The sequence below is a fragment of the Choloepus didactylus genome, chromosome 18 (assembly GCF_015220235.1).
Source record: "Choloepus didactylus isolate mChoDid1 chromosome 18, mChoDid1.pri, whole genome shotgun sequence".
Taxonomy (NCBI): Eukaryota; Metazoa; Chordata; class Mammalia; order Pilosa; family Megalonychidae; genus Choloepus; species Choloepus didactylus.
The window spans coordinates 8598388-8619996 of NC_051324.1; the positions used below are offsets into that span (position 1 = coordinate 8598388).

Sequence of the window (21609 nt, forward strand, 5' to 3'; positions counted from 1 at the left end):
TCAAGCTTGTCCCCACCTCTGGAGGCCTTACGGGCTGAATGGGGAGGTTCGACTTACAAATGACACTTCCAGGGCACCAGGCGTGCCAGGTGTCAGCAGTGGCTCAGTCTTAGAGCCTGCTTGGACGAGGGCCCCCTGTAGCAGCCATTGGATCATGTTCCTTCTCTGCTCAAAATTCCTGCACTGGCTTCTCCAACCTTCAGAATGAAAGCCAAGGTCCTTAGCGATCTTGAAGGCCTTGGAGCCTGGTTCTTGAACCTGAGCATGCACCAGAATCATCTGAAATGCAGATCCCTGGGCCCCTTCCCCAGAGTTTCTGGTTGAGCAGGTCTAGGATGATTTGCATTTCTAGAAAGTTTCCAGGTGCTGCTGCTGGCGCAGGGCCCCCACTTTGAGAACCACTGGGCTGCGTGGTCCATCTGGCTCCTGTCACCTGTGACCGCATCTTCTTCTCTTCCCCCTCTCTCATCGTCTGCAGCCGCACCATCCTCCTGACTGTCCTTTAAAGAGGACAGGTACGTTCCTACCTTGGAGCCTTGAATTCTCCTCCTTCAGATACGCCTGTGGTTTGTTCCTCCACTTCTTATGGTGGCTGGTCAGTGGCAGAGGAGTCCCCTGGGGGGCTTGGGGGGACACAAGGCTTAACGATCCACCCAAGGCAGATCTCCATAACCAGTGGCCTAGCTCCAGGGACCTGGTTGTGGCTTTCCCGCCAGAAGCCAACACCCTGCACGCAGGCAGATGCAGTGATAACAAGCAGAAAGGAAGTCTGAAAGTGACTGTTAACAAATTAATAACTCCTGCCTAGTATGCTATTTTAAAAGTGTTATTATTATTATTTTAAAGAGGGCCCATCAGTGCTTTGAAACCCAGATTTGCATGGCTTTCAACCCTTCAGCTCCTTTCTCTCTTTATATATTCTACATGGGGCAGCCGCTGTCGTCTGCTGATACAGGAATTAAAATTTCTGGTTTCTAGCAGGGATGGCAAGAACAGCAGCCTCCCTCGGGCCCGTTTCATCCACGGTCAATTCATTTGTGTGTGTTTGGCTCCCCTGGTTTCAGCAGAAGGGCTCCAAATCGAGTTACGGTTGCCATTAGGAAAAAATGTGTTTTGTGTCAGTTGGGTTGGGCGGGAGGAGGCTCTCTGGGGAGCACGTCTCAGCTCTTCCACTCTGACCTCACTGGGCCTCCAGAACCTTCCAGGCCAGACAGCAATGGCCCTGTTAGCAGGAGTCTGGGTGTTTACCTGGGATGACCTGGGACCCAGTGCATGCAAAAGTGCCCCAGTCCAAGCCAGCCTGGGCCCTGAGCTGCCAGCGCTCTCGCTTTGGGTTGGCCAGGGATCCTGAACCTCCTGTGCTGTAAGTGGATTCTGGAATCTTTTATTGGAAAAGACCTGGAAGCGGCTTCCTCCCTGTGGGTGGTTTGGTCGTGGTGGGGGATTTGTTCTGCCGCTGGTGAGCTCACTCAGCCCGAGCCAGCTGCCCTCTCTGGATGTCCGTCCGTACCAGGTTGGCTCCGTTCCTGCCCCAGGCTCCCTGTTGGCTTTGAGTTGGGATTGATCAGATCTGGCCAAGCCTGGGAGGTGGGCTGGGCTGAATCCTTCAGGCAGAGAGACCGGTGGTCCCTGATGGAGCCCAGTTGCAGGTTGCAGTATCGAGATAAAGTACTGAAGGAGAAGAGGGACTACAGCTTCTGGGGGTCCTGTGAGTGGCTCAGGCCAGCAAGGGCCAAGAAAGGGACCCTTGGTTGGGACCCAGCCTGCAGAGCGGGCTCTGACTACAGGCCAGCATCTTCCAGGTGTCCCCCAAGCTACTCAGTGCCAGCTTGGCTCTCTGCTGTGTAATTGGGGTTCCCGGTGGGGTGGCTTACAGCTGCACTCCTGTGTGTTACTCTCGGGCACATTCCCATTAGTTTCCTGCTGGTGGTTCCCATTCACTGGAGGGGGCAAGGCTGGAGCATGGAGGGGAGACAGAGCATAGGCTTGTCTATGAAATCCTGAGTGACTTAAAGCTGGGCCCCGCCTTTGTCTCCCCCAGTGCCTTGCAATGTCTTGCAGGTAGTAGGACAAAGGGATGGATGCATGGGAGAGTGGATGAAAGGAGGGATCTGGAGCATAAATGGGGGACCCCTGCGATGGCCAAGCAGAAGAGCCTTCCCATCAGCTGTGGGCCTTTCTCTTGAAATAAGAGCAGCGCATCAGGCCCCCACAGAACAGGGACAACAGCTCAAAGAAAACCAGAGTTCTCTGCGAACGTTTCCTGCTTTTAGGAGGAACGAGGCTGTCTGTTTGCTCCTGGAAAGCATCCTGGGAATGTGCATTATGCTGTCGCAATGTCCATCCTTCTATTTGTCCATCTATCCATGCATCCATGAAGCTAGGTGCTGTGATTGAAAGGGTGAACCAGCCATAGATTCCACCTTCTGGGAGATAAGACACCTGTCAGGGTTAAGATCTGGGCTGTCCCAGGGGTAGGACAAAGTGCCGATTTCCTAGAAGGGAAAGGTTAGTTTTTGCAGGATGGAATGTGTGCATGTAGGACGAGGCCAGGGTCCTAGGTCTGGATCTCAGACAGATTTGTGAGCAGGGGGCTCGGTAGCGGGTGCTCCTTGGAGTGGTTTGAGTTGAGGCCGTGGGATGGGCCTTTGCACCCTGCATTTAACGGCCGTTGGATGTGCACCCCCCTTCCCCAGGTGTCACCTCGGACAAGCAGCTCCCTAAGATAGAATCACCCGTGGGCCTCAGCAGCCTTGGAAGTGAGGGCGAGGGTCCTGTTGAGAAGTTTCCCAGTCTAGAGAGTTTGGGGCCAGGGGCCTGCAGCTCTGCTATGTCTCCTGGGAACGCAGCACCGAGAGGCGAGCCCGTGCTGCATTCCGGTTCAGGGGACGGCAGATGGCTGACCCCAGAGGTCCATGGCCCTGTGTCCATCTGTCCTGGCCCACAGAGAGCTCGTGCTTGTTTCCCAGAGTGCTCGGCTAGGCCCAGGGACCCCCTTCACTTCATCCCTGCCGCCACCTCACCTTTTAGGAAGGCTGTTTTCTCATCTAAGTCGTTCCACATTTCCACATCCAGCCTGGCTTAATCTCTTTGTTTCATTTAACACTGATAAAGCGTTTTCCATGCTCCAGGTGTTCTACTAAGCACTTTACACATATTAATCCGGTTAATGCTCATTTCAACCCTATTTAGTAGGATCTTTCTCTCCATTTTATACTTGAGGAAAACAAAATATGGCATCTAAGTGGCTTCCAAAGGTCACCAAGCTTACAAGCAGCCAGGCCTAGAAGGCTCTCCCTGGGTTCTAAGTTGACAGGCAGTTTTCACAGTAAATTTTCCAAGTCTCTCTGTTCTTGCTGCCAGTCCAAACACCCCTCCTCCTGCGGGGGAGCCCCTGGGCCTGCTGGCCGCCCAGTCTCCTGGCCACCCTCCATGAAGATCCCCCCACCTTTTTGTTCTTGCTCCCATCCTCCCAGCTGCTATTCTGACCTGCCCTAATTTCTATTTTCTCTCTTTAAGATACAAAGGGACCATGTTAGCACAATTAAACCAGCCCCTAGAGCCCTAAGCCCACCCTTCCTTAAACCCAGACAATGGGTGCATGAGGCAGCCTATCACAGCTGGAGAGCAGAAGTGTTGGGGGAACCTCAGAGATCACTTAGCCAAACCCCTTCATTTTGGATGAAGAAGCAGAGGACCAGAGAGGTGGTATTATTTGCCTAAAGTTGCACAGCAGTTTAGGAGCAGAACCGAGGCAAGAGCCCAGTTCTCTTGAATCCCAATGGATAGAAGCCATTGGAAGGGTTTTGTTTTGTTTTTAACATTTGAAACTATCGAATTTTCAGTAATAGAGTATTTGATTTAAAATTTTATATGTGTGAGATATATATCTGTTTCCTAGTTCATATAATCTTGGGCTCTCTGTCTATAGATATAGGTGTAAATATATATACATACACGTATATATACACATATATAATATACCTGATGCCAGATTTTGCATAAATACTACATCTACTGTAAATATTGATTCCTCTAAGCTGTTTTAGAAAATCAGTGCAATGCATTAAAATCAAGTGTTAGGAAATTTCATGGTCTCACCTACAAAAACCTGTTTTGGGGGAATTAAACCATTATTAAATGGTAAAAAAAAATTAAAAAGAAAAATAAAAAATGTTACATGCATACGTTGAACTAACAGTATTAATAACTTTATGCTAGAAAATGCTTGTATGTGTTGAATTGATTGATGAGCGAATGAATTAGTTGTTGAATTCACACGACGACTTTCTTGGTTGGAGACCATTATTGTGCCCATTTTGCAGATGAGGGAATTGAGAGGGTAAGTGGTTCAGCCAAGATTCTTCTGGTAGGAAGAGGTGGAGATGGGATTCAAACCCAATCAATCTGGCCCCAGAGTCACCACCATTAACAGACCCTAACCACTGGGCTATACGGCACCTTCAGTGATTTGGAAAGACGTTCAAAAAAGTTGATACGTGAAAGAAATATACCGGATCTTTTGTTTTATTCTAAAGTTATATGCCTAGAAAACAGATTGACCATATAGATAACCAAATGTGATAGTGCGTCGTGAGATTACAGGTGATCTTTTCTTTGTGTTTTTCTATATTATCAAATCACGTATAGTGAGAAAGCATTATTTCTCTCATAAGATAATTGTGTAGGAAGTCTCGGCTCACAGCAGTTATACGTGGGTGAAGTAGCATCCGGGGGATGATCGTATGGCTCCAGTGTTGGCTCTGTTTCTGGTTGGATTGTTTAGCCGGGCGTTGGAAGGAGGAGAGATGACGAGCCAGACCCAGCAGGGCTCACTTACCGGAGGGTGTTCTGGTTTGCTAATGCTGCCCTTATGCAAAATACCAGAAATGGATTGGCTTTTATAAAGGGGGTTTGTTTGATTACAAAGTTACAGTCTTAAGGCCATGAAAGTGCCCAAGCTATGGTGTCAACAAGTATACCTTCACCGAAGGAAGGCCAGTAGCATCCAGAAAACCTCTGTTAGCTGGGAAGGCACGTGGCTGGCATCTGCTAGCTCCCAGGTTGCGTTTCAAAATGGCATTCTCCAAAATGTCAGTGTCAGCTTCCAACGGCCGTCTTCAAAATGTGTCTCCTCAGCTGCATTTCCAAAATGGGACTCTCAGTTGCTCTGAGGTCCCTCTTTAAGGTCTTTTTATATGACTCCACTGAACTAATCAAGACCCACCCTGAATGGGCAGGGCCACATTTCCATGAAAATATTTAATCAAGAGGTCCACCCTAATCAAAGGTGTCACTTACATTTGGGTGGGTCACATCTCCATGGAAACACGTAGTCAGAAGGTTCCAACCTAATCAACACTAATAAAACTGCCCCCAAAGATTGCATTAAAGAACATCACTTTTTCTGGGGGACATAATATATCCAGACTGGCACAGAGTGCAAAGAAGAGGTAGAGCCGTGGACCCTGGAAGGACCTTGGAGGTCACCCTCATTTTGCAGAGGACTCGTGTCTCTCCACAGACTATGGGCCAGGGCTCCTCCCTCTGTGCTTTGGTTCCTGGTGGGCACTGGACATTGAGGGCAGGCAGGTGGGATCTCAGGGCTTGAGCCCGTGGGACAGGAGGGAAGGTGGATGCGTTGGCAGCCTGAGCCTTTAAGGACAACTCTCTGGTGCCCTTCACCTGAGGGGGTGGCAAAGGCACCAGGGAATGTTTCAAAGCATCCTAGCCAGAAGTCCACCTCATTCCCAGTCCCAGCTGCAGGGAAAAGGGCTCCCAACAAAGAGAAGCTCTGTCGTCCATGAGGGGCAGGAAGAGAGGTGGACGTGGGAGCAGAAAGCAAGCTCCTTCCAGCGGGGCTTGAGCAGGAAGATGACACGCCAGTGCTCTTTGGTTTTTCCTGGCTCTGACTACCTAGTTCTCTCTGTGACACTCTGAGTTTCCGCCCTTCAAAATTCTCAAAGCTATTTTGTTTGTTTCTTTGACCAGAGACCACCTGGGAGCGTCCCAGCAGTTCTCCTGGGATTCCAGCCAGTCCCGGCCCTCAGAGGAGCTCGCTGCCTCCAACAGGTACTTTCCACTCTGCACTTAGGGGCAGCTGGGAGGGGCCGCGTGCCCATCTGCATTGGGAAGGCCAAGGCTCCGGGCGCTGGGGCCCGAAACCTGGTTGGGATGTTACAGACCAAAGCCCAGAGGGAGCAGGGCTGGGGGCTTCCCGTGGTCCCATTGCCCGATGGGATGGAATCTCCCTGGAGATGCTGGTGTGAGCTCAGGAGGCCTCACACTCGTGCCATCTCAGGTGTGTTGGGAGTGAAGGCTGGGTGACATGAGGCATCGAGCTCTTACCTGTGTAACCTGTGGGGGGCCCGAAGAGAGGGCAGAACTGCTCCTCTATCTCCCGAAGGCATCACGGAGAAGCTAAGGGGGGGCAGGTTTTTGTTTTTGTTTTTTTGTATTTTAGGGCTCTAATGTTAGATGCATATATATATTTATAATTGTGTGTCGTCTTGATGAATTGACTTCTTTATTAGTATGTAATTACTTTCTTTGCCCCTCATAACAAGTTTTGATTTTAACTCTATTTTATCTGATATTAGTGTAGCTACCCTTGCTCTATTTTTGATAGTACTTGCATGGTATATTTTTCATCCTCCTTTCACTTTCATCTTGCTTATATCTTTGAATTTAAAGTGAGTCTATTATAAACAGCATACAGTTGGTTTATGCTTTTATATCCATTTTGCCAATCTCTGCCTTTTGAATGGAGGATTTGATCCATTTACATGTAAAGTAATTATTGATAATGTAGGAATTTCTTCTGCCATTTTGCTATTTATTGTTTGCAATTCATATTCATTTTTTGACCCTCATTTATTCTGTTCATGCCTACTTTCATGTTTATTTGATTTTTTTATTGTACCATATTCTGTCTCTTCCCATTTTTTTCTAGATATACTTTTCATGTATTTTCTTTGTGAGTTAAAATTTAACATCCTAAATATATAACAATCATTTTTTATTTCATACCAACTTAATTTCAATAGTATATACACACACATGCTATTTCTACACTCCTCTGTCCCTCCACCTTTTTTGGTACTGGTTACAAATGATATGTTTGTACATTGTATGTCCAAAACCATAGATTAATCATTAGGGAGGCAGGTTTTTATGAATCAATTTTCAGACAGAACTCTGGAAAGGAAATGGAGTACCTTGTGAAGATCTCAGTTTTCTGCCTGCGAGGGTAATCCACATGGAGATGGTTGAGACAGGTATTCCTTTAGTGGGTTGGAAGTTTGTATTGGGGGGTTGGGAGACCCTAGTTCTGATATTCCTGGAGCAAGTTGTGGGACAGGCCAGTGGAGAGAACAGCTCCTCAACTTCCCATCTGAAGTGTCCCCTCCTCCGAGAAACCTTTCTGGGCCACTCAATTTAAAGCCCCCTTCCCAGTCGCTCTGGATCCCAGCTGTCTGCTGTTTTATTGCCCCCACCCACTTCCTGTTTGCTTACCATCCCTCTTCCACCCTAAACTGTAAGACCCACGAGAAGGGCTTTGTCACCCTTACTCTTTGTGGAATCCTCAGTCCCCAAACAGAGCCTGGCATCAGTGAGGGGTTGTCACGTGGATATTTATGCCATGTTGCGGTGTGCAAACCCTCCTCGTTGGTTTTTAACTCCAGCTGTCAACCTGGGGGCAGAGCATGACAGATGCAGTCGTGGTTGCAGCCTGGAGTTGAAAGGTTCACGGCTTTGAAAAAAAACAGAACCGAAAGTTGTAGCCAGAGAAGGGTGGGGACAGGTAGGCGGGGGGGGGGGCAGAAGCCGCAGCGAGAGCCCCAGCTTGCGTGGCGGGAAGTTGCAATCCTGCGTAAAGTTGATGGAGCCAAAAGCAGTCAGAGGTTTAAATATTTTACCTGATACAACAAAGATAACCGAGACATGGACTAAAAATAATAGTAGGATTATCAAATACTGGGTCGGCAGAAGGGAGGCAGGAGGCAGAGGGAGTGGGGCCAGATCTTTTTGCCTAATATTGATAAACTAAGAAACAAAAGTAAAATGGAATCACATTATTTAGGGATATAACAGTTGCCACCGGAAGAACTCAAAGTTGGAAACGGTGGAAAGAGGTTTGCCTGGAGAGTCAAAGCAGGCGGGAGATGGCACTCTTCTTTTGAAAGTTCTTCTAGGCTTTAAAAAAAATTGTGCGTGTATTACATGAATTAAACGACAACAAAAAAAGAACTAAAAGGAAAATAAAGGAACCCCACGTTGGGGCGGGAAGTGGGGAATTAACTGCATTTCCTGGTACGATAGCAAGGGCTGCTTTTCAGACTAGCCCCCAGAGCTGAGCCCACTCACCTGCTGGGTGAGGGCAGGTCGTTCCGAACAGTCCTTCTGTTTTTGTTTTTGTTTTTCTTTCTGACCATAGACATGCCAGCCTGAATAATGTGAGGCGTGGCTCTGTCTCCTGGCTGGCTTGCCCAGCCAGACATGTCTGTGGCACGGGATAGGACAGTGTCACGGGAAGAGGAGAGGAAGGTATGGGTGTGTTGAGGCTAGCAGTGTGGACACTGGCCGGGAGTGCAGGGCACGGCCACACCTGGGGGCCTGCCCTCTGGGTCCCTGGAGATGTCCCTCCAAAGGCCAGCAGCCCTGGGCACCCCCTGCACACACACAATCACACACATACACCACCTCTCTGCTGGTGCTGGGGGCATCTCCCAGGAGGGCTGGAGGAGCTGCTCAGGCACCCCGGCCCGGAGGCCCTGGCTTGCCAGTCTCCTTCCTTTGCCTAGTAAGTGTGTCAAGAGCCATCTCCGTCCAGCCCTGAGCTGCTGGGGGGCTGAGAAATGAGGGGTTGGGGAGCTAGAGACAAGACTCACCAAAATGGCTGTGACATTAGACCAAGGGTACAGCCCCCGTCTTCCCTCCTCGGTCCCCATGCCCAGGACTCCTTAGGGCTGTGCTTTCCGAGGTGGGTCCTATGGAATCCTAGACCCATCAGGTGCTCTGCCAAAAATGGGTTTTTAATCAGATACTGGTGGGAGGCCCTGCCTGTCCTCCTCCCCTCTGGGAAGTCAGCATTCCCTTCGACATTCCAGAGACTCTCAGAAAACCTGAGATGAAGAAACCTGTTTAACTTCCTGTTTCCCAATCTTCTCCATTCCTTTTGTGTGTGTGCAACACACATGCATACCTGTTAAGCTTCTGTGGGCTAGTACGATGGTTCTCAACCCTGGGCTGATTTTGCACCACCACCATCCCACACCCCAAGATGTTTGGCAATGTCTGGAGACATATTTTGCTGTCACGACTGGGATGTGGGAGGATGTTCCAGGCATTTACTAGGTGGAGACCAGGGATGCTGCTAGAATGCACAGGACAGCCCCCGACGACAAAGAAGTATCAGCCCCAAATGTCAAGGGGGCTGAGGTTTGCAAACTGTACACTGGTGTGACCCCAACATCAGTTCATTTCAATGGGGTCACTTGTCTAGGGCCCATTGAAGCAAGAAGCAGCAAAAGAGTGTGAAGTCCCCTATTTCATTGATTCTAAGACCCTCTTTTTGTTTGTTTTTTTTCCCCCCACATTTTAATATCTTGAATATCTGATTTATCAGTCGATGGTGTGTCTTATTTAATTGGAAGCATCTGCTTATCTTCCTTAGTAGTCCTTAAAATAAGGGCACCTCTGTCAACTGATGACTTCTTAGATCCATGAAATTACAACTTGTTAAATAGTGGGATCTTGGGTGCATGGTTTTCCCCATTCATAAATCAAGGGCATGGAAGAAAATCATTCATTGCCGCGGCCCGTGCAGCCCTCCATGTTTTATGCTTCTTGAAGTTCTCTACCCTGGGGCATAAAAACATCTCAGCTCTCCATCCGTCTTCGGGATGGAAAGAAAGAGAACCAAACCAGTGAGGCTGTAGCAGGAGCCAGGGTCTTTTGACATCTGCTATTCCAGTTTTTAAAATAAGCCTCATAACTAAAGAATAAAATAACAGCCCTGTTGGAAGTATTAGGTCTTTTGCAACCATTCTTTCATGCAATTTTGCAAGCAATTTTCAGACCATTGAATTTTATTATGGGGAAAGGAACCAGCTCAATGAGCACATGAAGTTGCTTCAAAATTGGACATCCCCCATCCTCCTGGGGTTGCTGATTCCTCTTCTGGAGACCACTCAGGGCCTTGGATCTCAGCGCCTTTTATTTTTGCTGATGCTTCTGAGAAAGCAGCAGTGATGGGTGTCAAACTTTTTCATTAAAAAAAAAAAAAGAGCCAGATGTTGTTTCCAGTGCTGTGGATACAGCCATGAACCTGTAGACATGGGTGGTCCCTCCTATGATTGGGGGAGTTGAACAAATGAGCAGACACAAAATAGGTCACCTGTTCCTTGCAAGGAGTTAAATCAGATCATTGTGGTAGACTGTGCCTAGGGAATCACGGAAGGCCTCAGGGAGGGAGTGACAGTTAAGTCAAGATTTAACAATGAGGAGGAGCCAGCTATAGGAAGATAGGGGTCAGGATAAAGTGTTCCAGTCCAGGGAACAGCTTGTGCAAAGGCCCTGGGGCAGTACCGACCTTGGCGTGTTCCGAGAACCCAAAGCGGACCAGCGTGGCTGGAGGGTGGGTGCAAGGGGGAAGGAGCCTGCAGGAGTGGAGCTTATCCAGCAAGCCGGGGGAAGGTGTTGGGGTTTGCTTCTGAGTGTGGTGCTTGGGTGGGCGGTAAGAGCTCAACGCAGTGGAGGTGTGTGTTTTCGTGAGAAACCTCCTCCTTTCAAAGCAGCCAGAAAGCACGTGGTCCTATTAAGGCTGCTCTTAGCAAGCAGTAAGGAGGGAGTTACCTGCAAGGTGGGGGCAGTTTGGAAAATTCAACTCCATTTGTTGACCACAAACATCCCACATGGTTGCTCCTAAAGAAGAACATGGAAAAACAGATCAGGAAGAATGGCTGAGGGTGGGGGTGGGAGCCACAAATTAACTCAGCCAAGCACACTTAGGCAGAGGGAGGGATGAAGAAGGGCACGGAGCTGTCTTACTTTTGGGTTGCAGCTTCTTGAGCTTCCGGAAAGGGTTTGGAGGGCCATGTGTGAGCAGGGCTCATTCTTTCGTAGCACAGTTTTGTCGTAAGCACAACCCACCAGGTTGCCAGCTGGGCAGAGGGGTCTGGAAACAGGCCTGGTGTCCCCCACAAATTAGATCAGCCTTGGAACGTCAGATGCTTCTCAGGGTCAGCACCAGGCCAAGAACTTGCCCAGTATTGCTTCCTTTTTATCAGCAGAGAGAGGGGAGCTAGATTTATTCAGTTGCATTACAGGCATATTTAATGCCAGTTTTCTGGGTTAGGAGCACATAAGTAAGAAGTAGTTTAAACCCCAAACAGAACCTAAGGCATTATTCGATATTTTCTCTCTGGGCTGATTTAATATATGGTGCGGAAGTCATGATTTATATAGAGCAAAATAGTAACAGGCGGTGGGAGAGAAAATGGGTGGAAAAATGCGGTTCTGTGGGCCTTGGGCAGAACAAATGACAGAATAGAGCAGTGTTGTCCAGTAGAACTTTCCACAGTAATGAAAATGTTTTATGTGTTCACCGCCAACATGGTAGACACTGGCCACCTGTGTCCGCTGGGCCTAAGGAGCTGAATTTTTTATTTAATTTTTAAAATAAACTTTTAATCTTGGAATAATTTTAGATTTACAAAAACTTGCAAAGGTAGTCCAGAGATACTCCACCCAGTTTCCCCAAGGTTAGCATCTCCCATGACCATGGTACAAAAGTAAGAAATGAGCATTGTCCATGGCTGTTAACAAAATTCTGGACTTCATTCAGGTTTTACCAGTTTTTCGATTATCGTCCTTTTTCTGTTCTAGGATCCAGTCCTGGAGAGCGCACTGTGTTTAGACGACTTAAATTTAATTAACTTAAAATTAAATTGCCATATGTGGCCAGTGGCTTACTGTATGGGGCTGAACAGGTCTAGAGAGGGAATTATGTTCCGAGATGTGGGTGTGGGATGTGCATTGGAGCTTGTATTTGTGTTTTCCTTGAGGACGGAGGAAATGTATCTTTCATTGATGTAAACCTGGGCTTGGGTTCTGACCTTGCCTGGCCTTGGGGTTTGAGTCTGCTGGAGATCATGGAGAAAATGGGGTCGGGTAAACAGCCTGTGCCTTCAGCAGCCCTGAGAAAGACCGAGGAGGATCGGGGATCTTAGGTCAAAGGGGAGGGGGTGAATTCGTTGCAGAGGCTGCGGACCCAGGGGGACCTGCTTCTGAGCCTGGGGAGCCAGCAGGGGGTCATACAAGTGGACCCCTGAGCTTCACCTGAGCAGTCGCCCCTGGAAAAGGGCATTTGGCACCCAAGGCCTCACCCTCGCCATCTTCTCCAGGCCAGGAAGCCCTGAACAACCATCCTCTCCCATGTGGGAGCAAAGGGGGACCCTCCCTCATGTCAGATTCACAAATCCCCAGGCCCTCCCTAAATTAGACCTGACCATTGACCTCAGGGACGGCCACGGTGTCCATGGATGGAAGGAGCTTGCCTGTTCCCTCAGGGACAGGTTCTTGTCAAGGCCTGTTCAACCTTCAGCCATTGATGGTGACGTGGGAAAACGTTTCGTGAGTTCCAATCGGTGGACTTATTGTGCTATCTTTAGAGACCCAGTTTATACCTCAGACAACCCAGGGAGGCAGTGAGGACCAGAAGACCAGACAGAAATTTACAGAAGGCCTGCAGTGTAAAACTGCTCCCCTGAGCGGACCAGGTGGACGCGGAACGCTCCTGAGAGCAGGGAAGGGGGTGGTTCTAGAAGAGCAGTTCTCTGAGGCCCTACGGGATGGAGAAGGAGGTGGGGAGGCAGGGATTCTCTGCCTGGCTTTGAAGCCTGTGCTCCTGCACTCCTACGGCCACTGCCGTGACTCCTAAAGTGTCTTCTGCCACTGTTGTCCTGCCTCGTTGCCAGGAACGGGTTCTGTGTCTGTGCAGGTTGAGGAGCACCGCATACCGGTGCCTTGTTTGAGATTCACCAGCACATCTTCAAAGGCCTGCTCTGAGAACCCTGCTGTAAATAAACTGAAAACCTGACTAATAGGAACATCTCGCTCAAACTCTTTGGACCCTAAGACCCCACCCCTTACCCTCACTGCTTAACGCTCAACAGACATCCTCCACAGTTGGTGCTCTGCTCGATGTGCTCGGGGACACACGACGTTCTGCCATGTTTAATACCAGTGGATGGACCAGTGGATGGATGGATGGATGGATGGATGGATGGACACATGGAAGGGTTTCAGGAATGAGGGCCTCAGGGTCCCCAGGTTTCTTAACCTTGAGGAAGGAAGTCACTGCATTTATTTCAGAGAGGAGGGAGGTTAGGCCAGACCTAAAGGGGACAAAGTAGGGTAGGTGTCCAGGGCTGATTTTCATGTTTGGAAGGGGAGCCCCCTCTCTCAGGTTCCCAGGGATTAGGAGCCTGGAGAGTGAGCTGTACCTTTTCGTACTGGGGATCGGAGCTGAGAAGTGGAAGCAGAGCTACTGGGAGACAGTTCTGAGCAGTGCAGGTTGTTGGCTCTTCTCTCTCTCTCTCTCTCTCTCTCGATGACTTGTCTCATGCTCTTTCTTTTCCCTGTTTTCATCCCGTTTCCCCTCCAGACCTACTCCTTTCTACCCAAATATCATGGTTTTCAAGCCCTTCCTTTGTTTGGGACATGATTATTTCCCTTTTAAGTGTCCATAAGGTAGAACGAAACACATGTGTTTATAATTTGAAGTTGCTGAAGTTACCAGATAGAGGGTTGTGTTCCCTTTTTTTACCTTTCAAAACAACTGAATTTGGCCTTTTACATTTTTTTGCATCCCTGAACTGAATTATGTTCCCTATGGTTACGACTGATCCCTGACCAGATGACTTTATCTTGACCCCTGAGGCTGGCGGCTACAGAGGCACCCATGTTGGGCCTTATTTGTCTTGGATGTGACCCTCGGTGAGCCACGAGCCCAGAGGACTGGGAACTCGACAAAGAATGCTCGTGGGCCTTGCATATCCAGGCCCCCACTGATACCTCCCCATGTGTGTCTGAGGGCATTTGCATGAGATGCAGCAACAGTTGAGCATCATGGGCAAGCGGCTGTGTTGAAATGGTTGAGTGGAAAATTAGTTTTTCTTCCACCATAATTGTTGTGACAAGAGCAGCCACTAGCCAACAGCTGACAGACCAGAACTGAAGTGAGAACAAGGGATCGGATTAGGGGCAAAATACCCCTGCATTGGTTAGGGTCCTGGCTGTGAGCCCGGGGGAAGCTAGAAGCAGAAGAGAGCAGTGTATTGAGTGTGTGCTTTTGAGGTGCTGTGTGGGGAGTAGGTAGGGGTCAGAGGGGCAGCCTCTGCCCTTTTGGAGCCAGGAAACAAGCTTGGTTTGCAGACACCAGCATCTTCAAAGATGGGGGCTGACTGTCAGCTGAAACCTGCTTAGCTGAGAATGTATGTATTTCGTTTTTGCTGTCAGACTGAACGGTGATTTCAGTTTTCTGTTGTCTTTGTTCAGTTTTCATATCAGGGTAACGTTGGCTCTGTCAAATGGCCTGGGAAACTTGCCACATGTTTCAGGGCTCTGGGACAGTTTGTGCCTGGCTGTGTCTTTCTGGAGAGTTGGAATGAATTTGCCCGTAAAACCTTCAGGGTCCGGTGCCCTTTGGAGAGAGGTACTTTTTCAAAGGTTGGCGCTCAGTTTGGTCTTTCTGGGGCCCCTTGAAACCATTTTGATTATTTGAATCTCATGGAGATTTTTGTGTTTATGAGCATTGAGTTGTAAATTATATGCCCTTTCATTTTAAAAAGATCTCTGCTGTTATTTTTGTGCATGTTTTCTTCTAATTCCTAATTCTGAGCATTTGTGTTCTGTCTCTCAAATTAGACTGTCTGATCTGCCTTTTTTATTGTTGGATCCCCACCTCTTCCCCCCGTACACTTACACAGATGTGTGCACACGCATGCACACACACACACACACGAGAGTCCACTCTGGCTTGCTAAAGTTATTCTGTTTCCTAACTCAATAATTTCTACTGCCATTTTTATATTCCTCTTTCCTGTTTTCCTTTGGTTTATTTTATTGGCCTTTTTTGTTTTTTCTTAATTCTTAAGTCTAATGTTTAGTCCATTTGTTTTTATTCCTTTGAGTTGCTGATGAAATAATTAAGGCTAAGGATTTTCCTCCAAGTATAATTCAGACTTTATCCCATTTGTTTTGGTATACTCTGCCTCATTATTTTCTGAACGTCATGTAATTACAATTTTAAATTCTTCTTTGACCTAAGATTATTTAAGGGGGGTGATTTTCTTGAATTTCCAAGTGTTGGGAACTGGGGGGTTGGGGGACATGCTTGTTTGTTCTTTCATTATTAATATCTACCTTTATTGCTTTCCTGTCAGAAAGTGTGGCCTGCATTATTTGTGCCTTTTGCGGTTTATTAACAGTTTATCTGTGGCTTAAATCTGACCAACTTTAAAAAAAAATGTTTCACGGCTTCTCTGGGAAAGTTATTATCTTTGTAGGGTATGATGTTTAATACATCTATCTAGTTTAGTCATTCTTCTAATTTAAATCATTCAAATCCTCTGTAGCCTCCCTTTGGTTTATACAGTCAGCTATAGACTGAAAGCTGTATACCAAGGATATTACTATTGCATTTAGATTTTCCAGCATTGGTGGTCTATCCATTTCATAGCTGTTCCACTTGATGAAGTTTCTCGAGTGTGACCCCATCCTTGTGGGTTGTAATTATCATCATCCTAAATCCTCTCCTGGCACAGTTTATTCCCACATGAGCAGCTGCTTGTCCCCCGGTCTTTCTCCTTCTCTGTGATGCCGTTGAAACCCTGGCCTCTGTCTCCAGCTGAAGGGCTCCTTGGCGTGGATATTCTCCCCTGTGGGCAGCTGCCCGAGGGCTGTGGAGCGGGCACTACCCGTGGCTGGGCACACAGGGTTGGTTAGTTTCTTGTGGCTTCCCCGAGCCCCTGCGCTAGGGACCAGCATCCTTCTCGGTCTTCTGTTGTCTCGGTGTATCTGTACCCACCCTCCTTCTCCTTACGGACAGACCGTGCAGATCGGCGGGGCCTCGCGTGGAGTGTGGCTGTGTGTGCTTGCAAGTGGTCTTGTATTTTTTTTTTTTTATTGCAGTAAGGGTTGGAGAATGGGGTACATCCCCCAACATGAAAAAGGTTCTGTGTGGAGTGGCATTTATCACCCCACCGCCCGTTGCTTGCCTCCAGCCCTCGTCACTACAAATTAGTAGGTGTTGGTGACTTTCAGCATTTTCTCTTTGACTTCCTGCCATACTGCTGAGCTTTCTCCAGAAGCATGAGTTGGACATGAATTTGCATATCTTTTTCCAATCTGATCTGCAGTGTACATAAGTAGGGGTGGTTCTTCGAGCCTGGGGCCTGAGGCTGGCCTGCTTTCCTGGTCTCTCCAGAGAGGAGGCAGGCTTGTAGCTCAAGGGCACCAGATTTGGGAACTAAAGCAGTAACTCTCTCTCTCCATCCCTGCCTTCTTCTTTAATGAAGCACTTTGGAACCTCCCAATCCCTTTTGCAATTATTCTCCCATTTGGTTCCCGTATATCAGCAAAGTGTAGGTGTGGTGATCAGGTAAAATTAGAGACCCTCAGTTTCTGAGGGTCTCTAACCCCAGTCCATGAAACCAGGTCTGTGAGAGAGGGGCTCCACCTACCGAGCTGAGATGGTCTGATCCGCAGTATAAACTTGTGACATCAAAAGCATGCAGTGGTGTTGGGAACTTGAAATCAGCCCTGGTGGGAGTGCTTATGTCATAGAACTCTGCAAGCTTTGCAGATCTCCCTCTTGGAGGCAGGTTTTTCAGCACATCACTGGGACATGAGTGTCCCCTTTGAGACAAAAAGTCACTAGCATGGAATTTTTAATTTTAGGGAGACTGACTCAAAGATGATCTGCGTATGAAGATCTGGTTAATTATTGGCAGAGCCTCATGTCATGACAACCAGCTCATTCCCCTTTCCGTTATACCCACATCCCGCTGCTGTCGAGGTGAGGGTGTAGAAGTTCCTCAAAGAGCAGTGGAGGGATTGTAGGAAGGTGCTGGAGGAGCCACCTGATGTCACAGAAACTGGATCCTGGTCAGCAGCAGGGACTGCAACTGGAGGACACGGCGGCTGGACTATAATGACCTCATCCCTTATTACATACATGCCTCTTGCTATTGGGTTCAAGAAGAAACCCAGCCCCCTGAGAGTTCACTGTGGGGCCCTGGGGGTTAGAGAGATGCTTCCGGCCCATTTCCAGCTGTGCAAGTGCCAGTGAGATCCTGAGAGCCGAACCGGCCATGCCCAGCCTCTCGGGACCAGGGAACGAGGTGGGAGAAAGGGCTGCGGCTGCAGGGTCGGGGCTGCCCCCTCTGAGCAGTGTCTCTGTCCCCACAGTGAATGGATACCACGCGTCAGGGACCCCGGCACACCCTCCAGAGATTGCCCACATGAGTGTCCGAAAATCCACCGGTGACTCCCAGGTAAGCGGTCCTGGTAAGGGGCACAGGGCCCCAGGGAGGTTTCGTGAAAGGGGGTCAGTCATGAAGGGGCTGGTGTGTCTTGGTTGCACCATGTGGGGGGAGGGTGGAGGCACGTGGTGCGCTGGTTTTCTAGAAGTTGCGGGTGGGTTGGGGGGGACAGGGTGGGTTATGTAACCATTGTTAGGGTGTGATCCTGCCCAGCTGTCTGCAAGATTTCCCCACACTCTAAGAGTAGGGCTGGGGCTGGGCCATTTGCCTTTTCCCCACACTCCTCCTCCCACCCCCCAACTTTACCCAGAATGGGATTTCGTAAGTCATTTATCCAATCTGATAAACCAGCTGAGAGACAGAAACATGGGATGGAATGGAGCACTGGTATGTTGAGATTCCCAAACTGCCTTGACATTCGTCATCTCTGGTGACACTCGTGCACACATACGCGGTGGGTGTTGGTGCCGTTCCTGTGTCACAGACAAGGGGACTGAAGCTAAGACCAGTTAGGCGACTCGTGCAGGTTCACACGATTGCTGAGTGTTCGGGCTGGGCCTTTGTGCCAGGTTCCGTGGCTTCCAGTTGCATTGAGCTGTGTCCAAGAAACGGAGGATCGCTCTTGCTTAATTTATCCCCACGTTATCCAGAAGGTTTTCCTAATGAAGCCTCCCGACTCCACCAGCCTTTCCAGGAATTATCATGTCAGGCGCCAGAAATGATGATGATGATGATGGTGATATTGATAACATTGATGATAACAATAGCTACTTATATAGAGGCTGCTGTGTGCTAGTCACCGAGAGAAAGAGCTCGTGAGCTGTTATTGCAATGGGCTAAAACATGACACTTAGCTTTAAGACAGGCCAGAGTGCTAATTTTAGGAAAACATAATTGAATTGGTCTTCTTGGGAGAGGCTGAGCGTTGAGCTTGGATTCAGTGGATCTTTAACTCTGGGAGAGCCCTTGGACATCGCTGTAGACCATGGCTCTGTGGGTCTACCTTCAGTGGACCTACGGATCCCTAGGGCCTCTTGAGAAAATGCAGATTCTGTGTCAGGAGATCTGGGGCTGGGCCTGAGGTTCTGGATTTCTAACAAGCTCCCGGGGCTGCTGAAGCTGCAGGTCCGAGGTCCACACCCTGAGTGGAGATTCCTAGGCACGGACAATAAGTACCGAGCTGCGTGCATCCTCTCGTCATCCCTGCTTGTGGCACCATCGTGAATCAACCCTGGCTTTATTCAGTTCCTGCCGAGTCCCAAAATAGCCACCCCAACACAGCTGTTTGCCATGAAACGTACTTTCCACCTGCCTTTAGAGGGTTTTCTGAAGACACCAGCCTAAATTCTGCTGTGGTTTAACAAAGACCGAAAGAGCTGGTGCTACCCTGGACGTCATCAGGGAGAATATTGGAGACAGACATTCCCCCAAATCCTTCTTCCTTCCTTTGTAGAACGTGGCTTTAAAAAAAATGCAGAAATACTATGATTTGTTACTCCGCCATTTAAAAAAATGCATGTTGGTATAACCCTGTCAGAAGCTAACTTGACAGCAGGTGCTGTGAGCCTGTGACCCAGGAATTCCTCTTCTAGCGTCTGTTCTTGGAATGTTTTCAGGGATTCTGACTTATGTGCAAGGCTGTTGACAAGCATTTATAGCCCTACTGCATCGCACCTAACCTAGCTGCCCAACAACGGGGGATGATAAAATGGATTATGGTATTGGACATCCATCTACCCAATAGTATTGTGCAGCCATTAAAAAGCTTTTTCTGAAAAAAAAAAAAAAAAATCAGTGATTTAGGGAAAATGCTTACAACCTAATACTGAAAGGGAAGAGAGAACGCAAACTGCATGTACGTGCAGTCATTGCTATTTGGGAAGAAGAAATCTGTATTTATGTGATGAAAAATGACTGGCAGAAAAATAAATCAAGGCATTTAAGGTGGTTCTATCTGCATATAAGTCTGTGGTTCTCAATCAGTTGGGGGCGATTTTGTCCTCCAGGGGCATTGGGTAATGCCTGGAGACCTTTTTGAGTGTCACAACTTGGGGAGAGGATTCTACTGACATCCAGTGGGAAGAGAACGGGGATGTTGCTAAATATCCTACAGTGCACAGGCCAGCCCCCCACAACAAAGAAACATCCAGTCTCAAAATGTGAATAATGTTGAGGTTGAGGAACCTTGCTCTGAGATTATGGGTAATTTTCATTTTCTCCACACTTTTCAGTGTTTTCCAGATTTCCTAAAAGGAACATATTTTCCTTTTATGGAAGACAGAGATAATGAACATTATTAAGAAAAAAAAAAAAAAAAAAAGAGGAGGACACACTGGTGTTGGGGATCCTTGGAAGGACAGACAGCTCTGGAGCCCCGGTCCTGGGGGATGGCCTCTGCCGGAGGACAGATGGATTGAGAACCATTCTTTGTGGATGAGAACCTTGAGAGAGGTGTCATCAAAGGAAAAAAGTAATAGTAATAATAATAATCATCATCAGTACGTGGAGAGGGGCAAACACGCGTTTGTTCACCCATTTCCAGAACTGTAGGGAAGATTGCCATTCTTTTAGACTCTAAAAGGGTAATAATTAGATTTTTTTTAAAACTACTTTTTTTTAATCCTGGTTGGTAACTTCTGGAACTGGTTATATAAAATGATGCTCAAGGTAAACATGAATAGGTCAAGAAGGTTCGGTATTTATCGAGACCATCCTTCTGTATATATAGTATTTACTCATGCTATCCCAGGCTGTCAATTATAATTAATAACAACTGCGACTTAATTGAAAAATGAATGGATGAACGAATGAGCACGTGAACACATGCCCATTGGAGGGTCAGGGTCGGGGCACAGTGACAAAATCCAGGCCACAAACCTTGGTCGTGTCCTCTGTGTGCAACCTGCTTGGTGCCCCTCCTGGAGCAAGCTAAATAGGGCAAATCAGGAAAATCAGAATATTGTGGGGGTCCATGCCTGATCTTAATGGAAACCAAAAGCATGGCGCCTTGGTGCTCTGTCACCCTGCGGTGTCTGACTCTGCCTGCCCTCTCCTTCACCATCCCTGGAGCACCTGGGTGAACACAGGTACGGTGAGCTGGTGCCCCCCAATGGGGATTTTCAAGCCTGCAGCCCTGGGGCAGGCTGCATGGGTGCTGGATGAATCGGACCCTATTGATGAGAGGGTGGGGGGTTAAAGGCAGATAGTGTTCCCAGCCTTTGCAGTGGCAAGTCCTGACTTGGCTTGTCCCCTTCCCTGCTACCTGGGGCCGTGGTGTTGTGAGCCCTGGGGAGGTCCAAGGAGGGCCTGGACAAGAGAACCTACCCACCAGGGCCCTGGCCCTCTGGTGATCCTAGGTTGTGGCGAGCTAGCTGCCTTTCCACCCTTCAGTTGTGCTGGCTTCCCGTGGCCTTCCCCAGAACGACCCTCTTTAGAGACCAGAGGTAGGAGAAGGGGTTTGGGGATTTAAGGCACCCATTGGAGAATAGAATTTAAGATGGGGAGTGAGATGAAACACTGAGAGCTCATTTACTTAATTAAGATCTCCCCCACCCCCAATCAATTCAATCGATATACATCCTATTGAGCATCTACTTCTCTGCCAGACACTGAGACATAGTCTTGATGGAGGTTTATAGCTGGAGAGAGAAATGGCATTAGAGAAATCGTTATTTAATCAGCAGGAATAAAGGCTGGGAGAAGTGTATGCCAGGAAGGACCTAGCCTGGGACAACCACTTTAACCCTTTTTATACGTTGTATGATGTGTAATACTTTTTATTAGTTGCCACTTTCAGTTTGCTAGTATTCTGTTGAGGATTTTTGCATCTGTATTCCTGACAGAGATTGACCTGTGATGTTCTTTTCTTGAGATAGCTCTGCCTGGTTTTGATATCACAGTAATTCTGGCCTCAGAGGAGGAGTTGGGAAGTGTTTTTTTCTCTGTCTTTTGAAAGAGTTGTGAAGTTTTAATGTTAATTCTTTAAATGTTGGGTAGAATTCAGCAGTGAAGCTGCCTGGCTCTTCTTTGTGGGGGGGATTTTTTTTAAATTCAGTTTTAT

The 21609-nt window shown here is 48.1% G+C and overlaps 1 protein-coding gene across 5 annotated transcripts in view; it reads left to right on the plus strand.

The window, feature by feature from the left end:
* The window catches only part of GAS7 (growth arrest specific 7), a 202196-nt gene that overhangs the window by 142708 nt on the left and 37879 nt on the right, over positions 1 to 21609 (plus strand). For all 5 annotated transcript variants that reach the window (XM_037810088.1, XM_037810090.1, XM_037810092.1 and 2 more), the window contains exons 3-4: positions 5992 to 6072; positions 17476 to 17561. In XM_037810088.1, coding sequence (XP_037666016.1) covers positions 5992 to 6072; positions 17476 to 17561 — 167 coding nt within the window. The remainder of the gene's footprint in view (positions 1 to 5991; positions 6073 to 17475; positions 17562 to 21609) is intronic.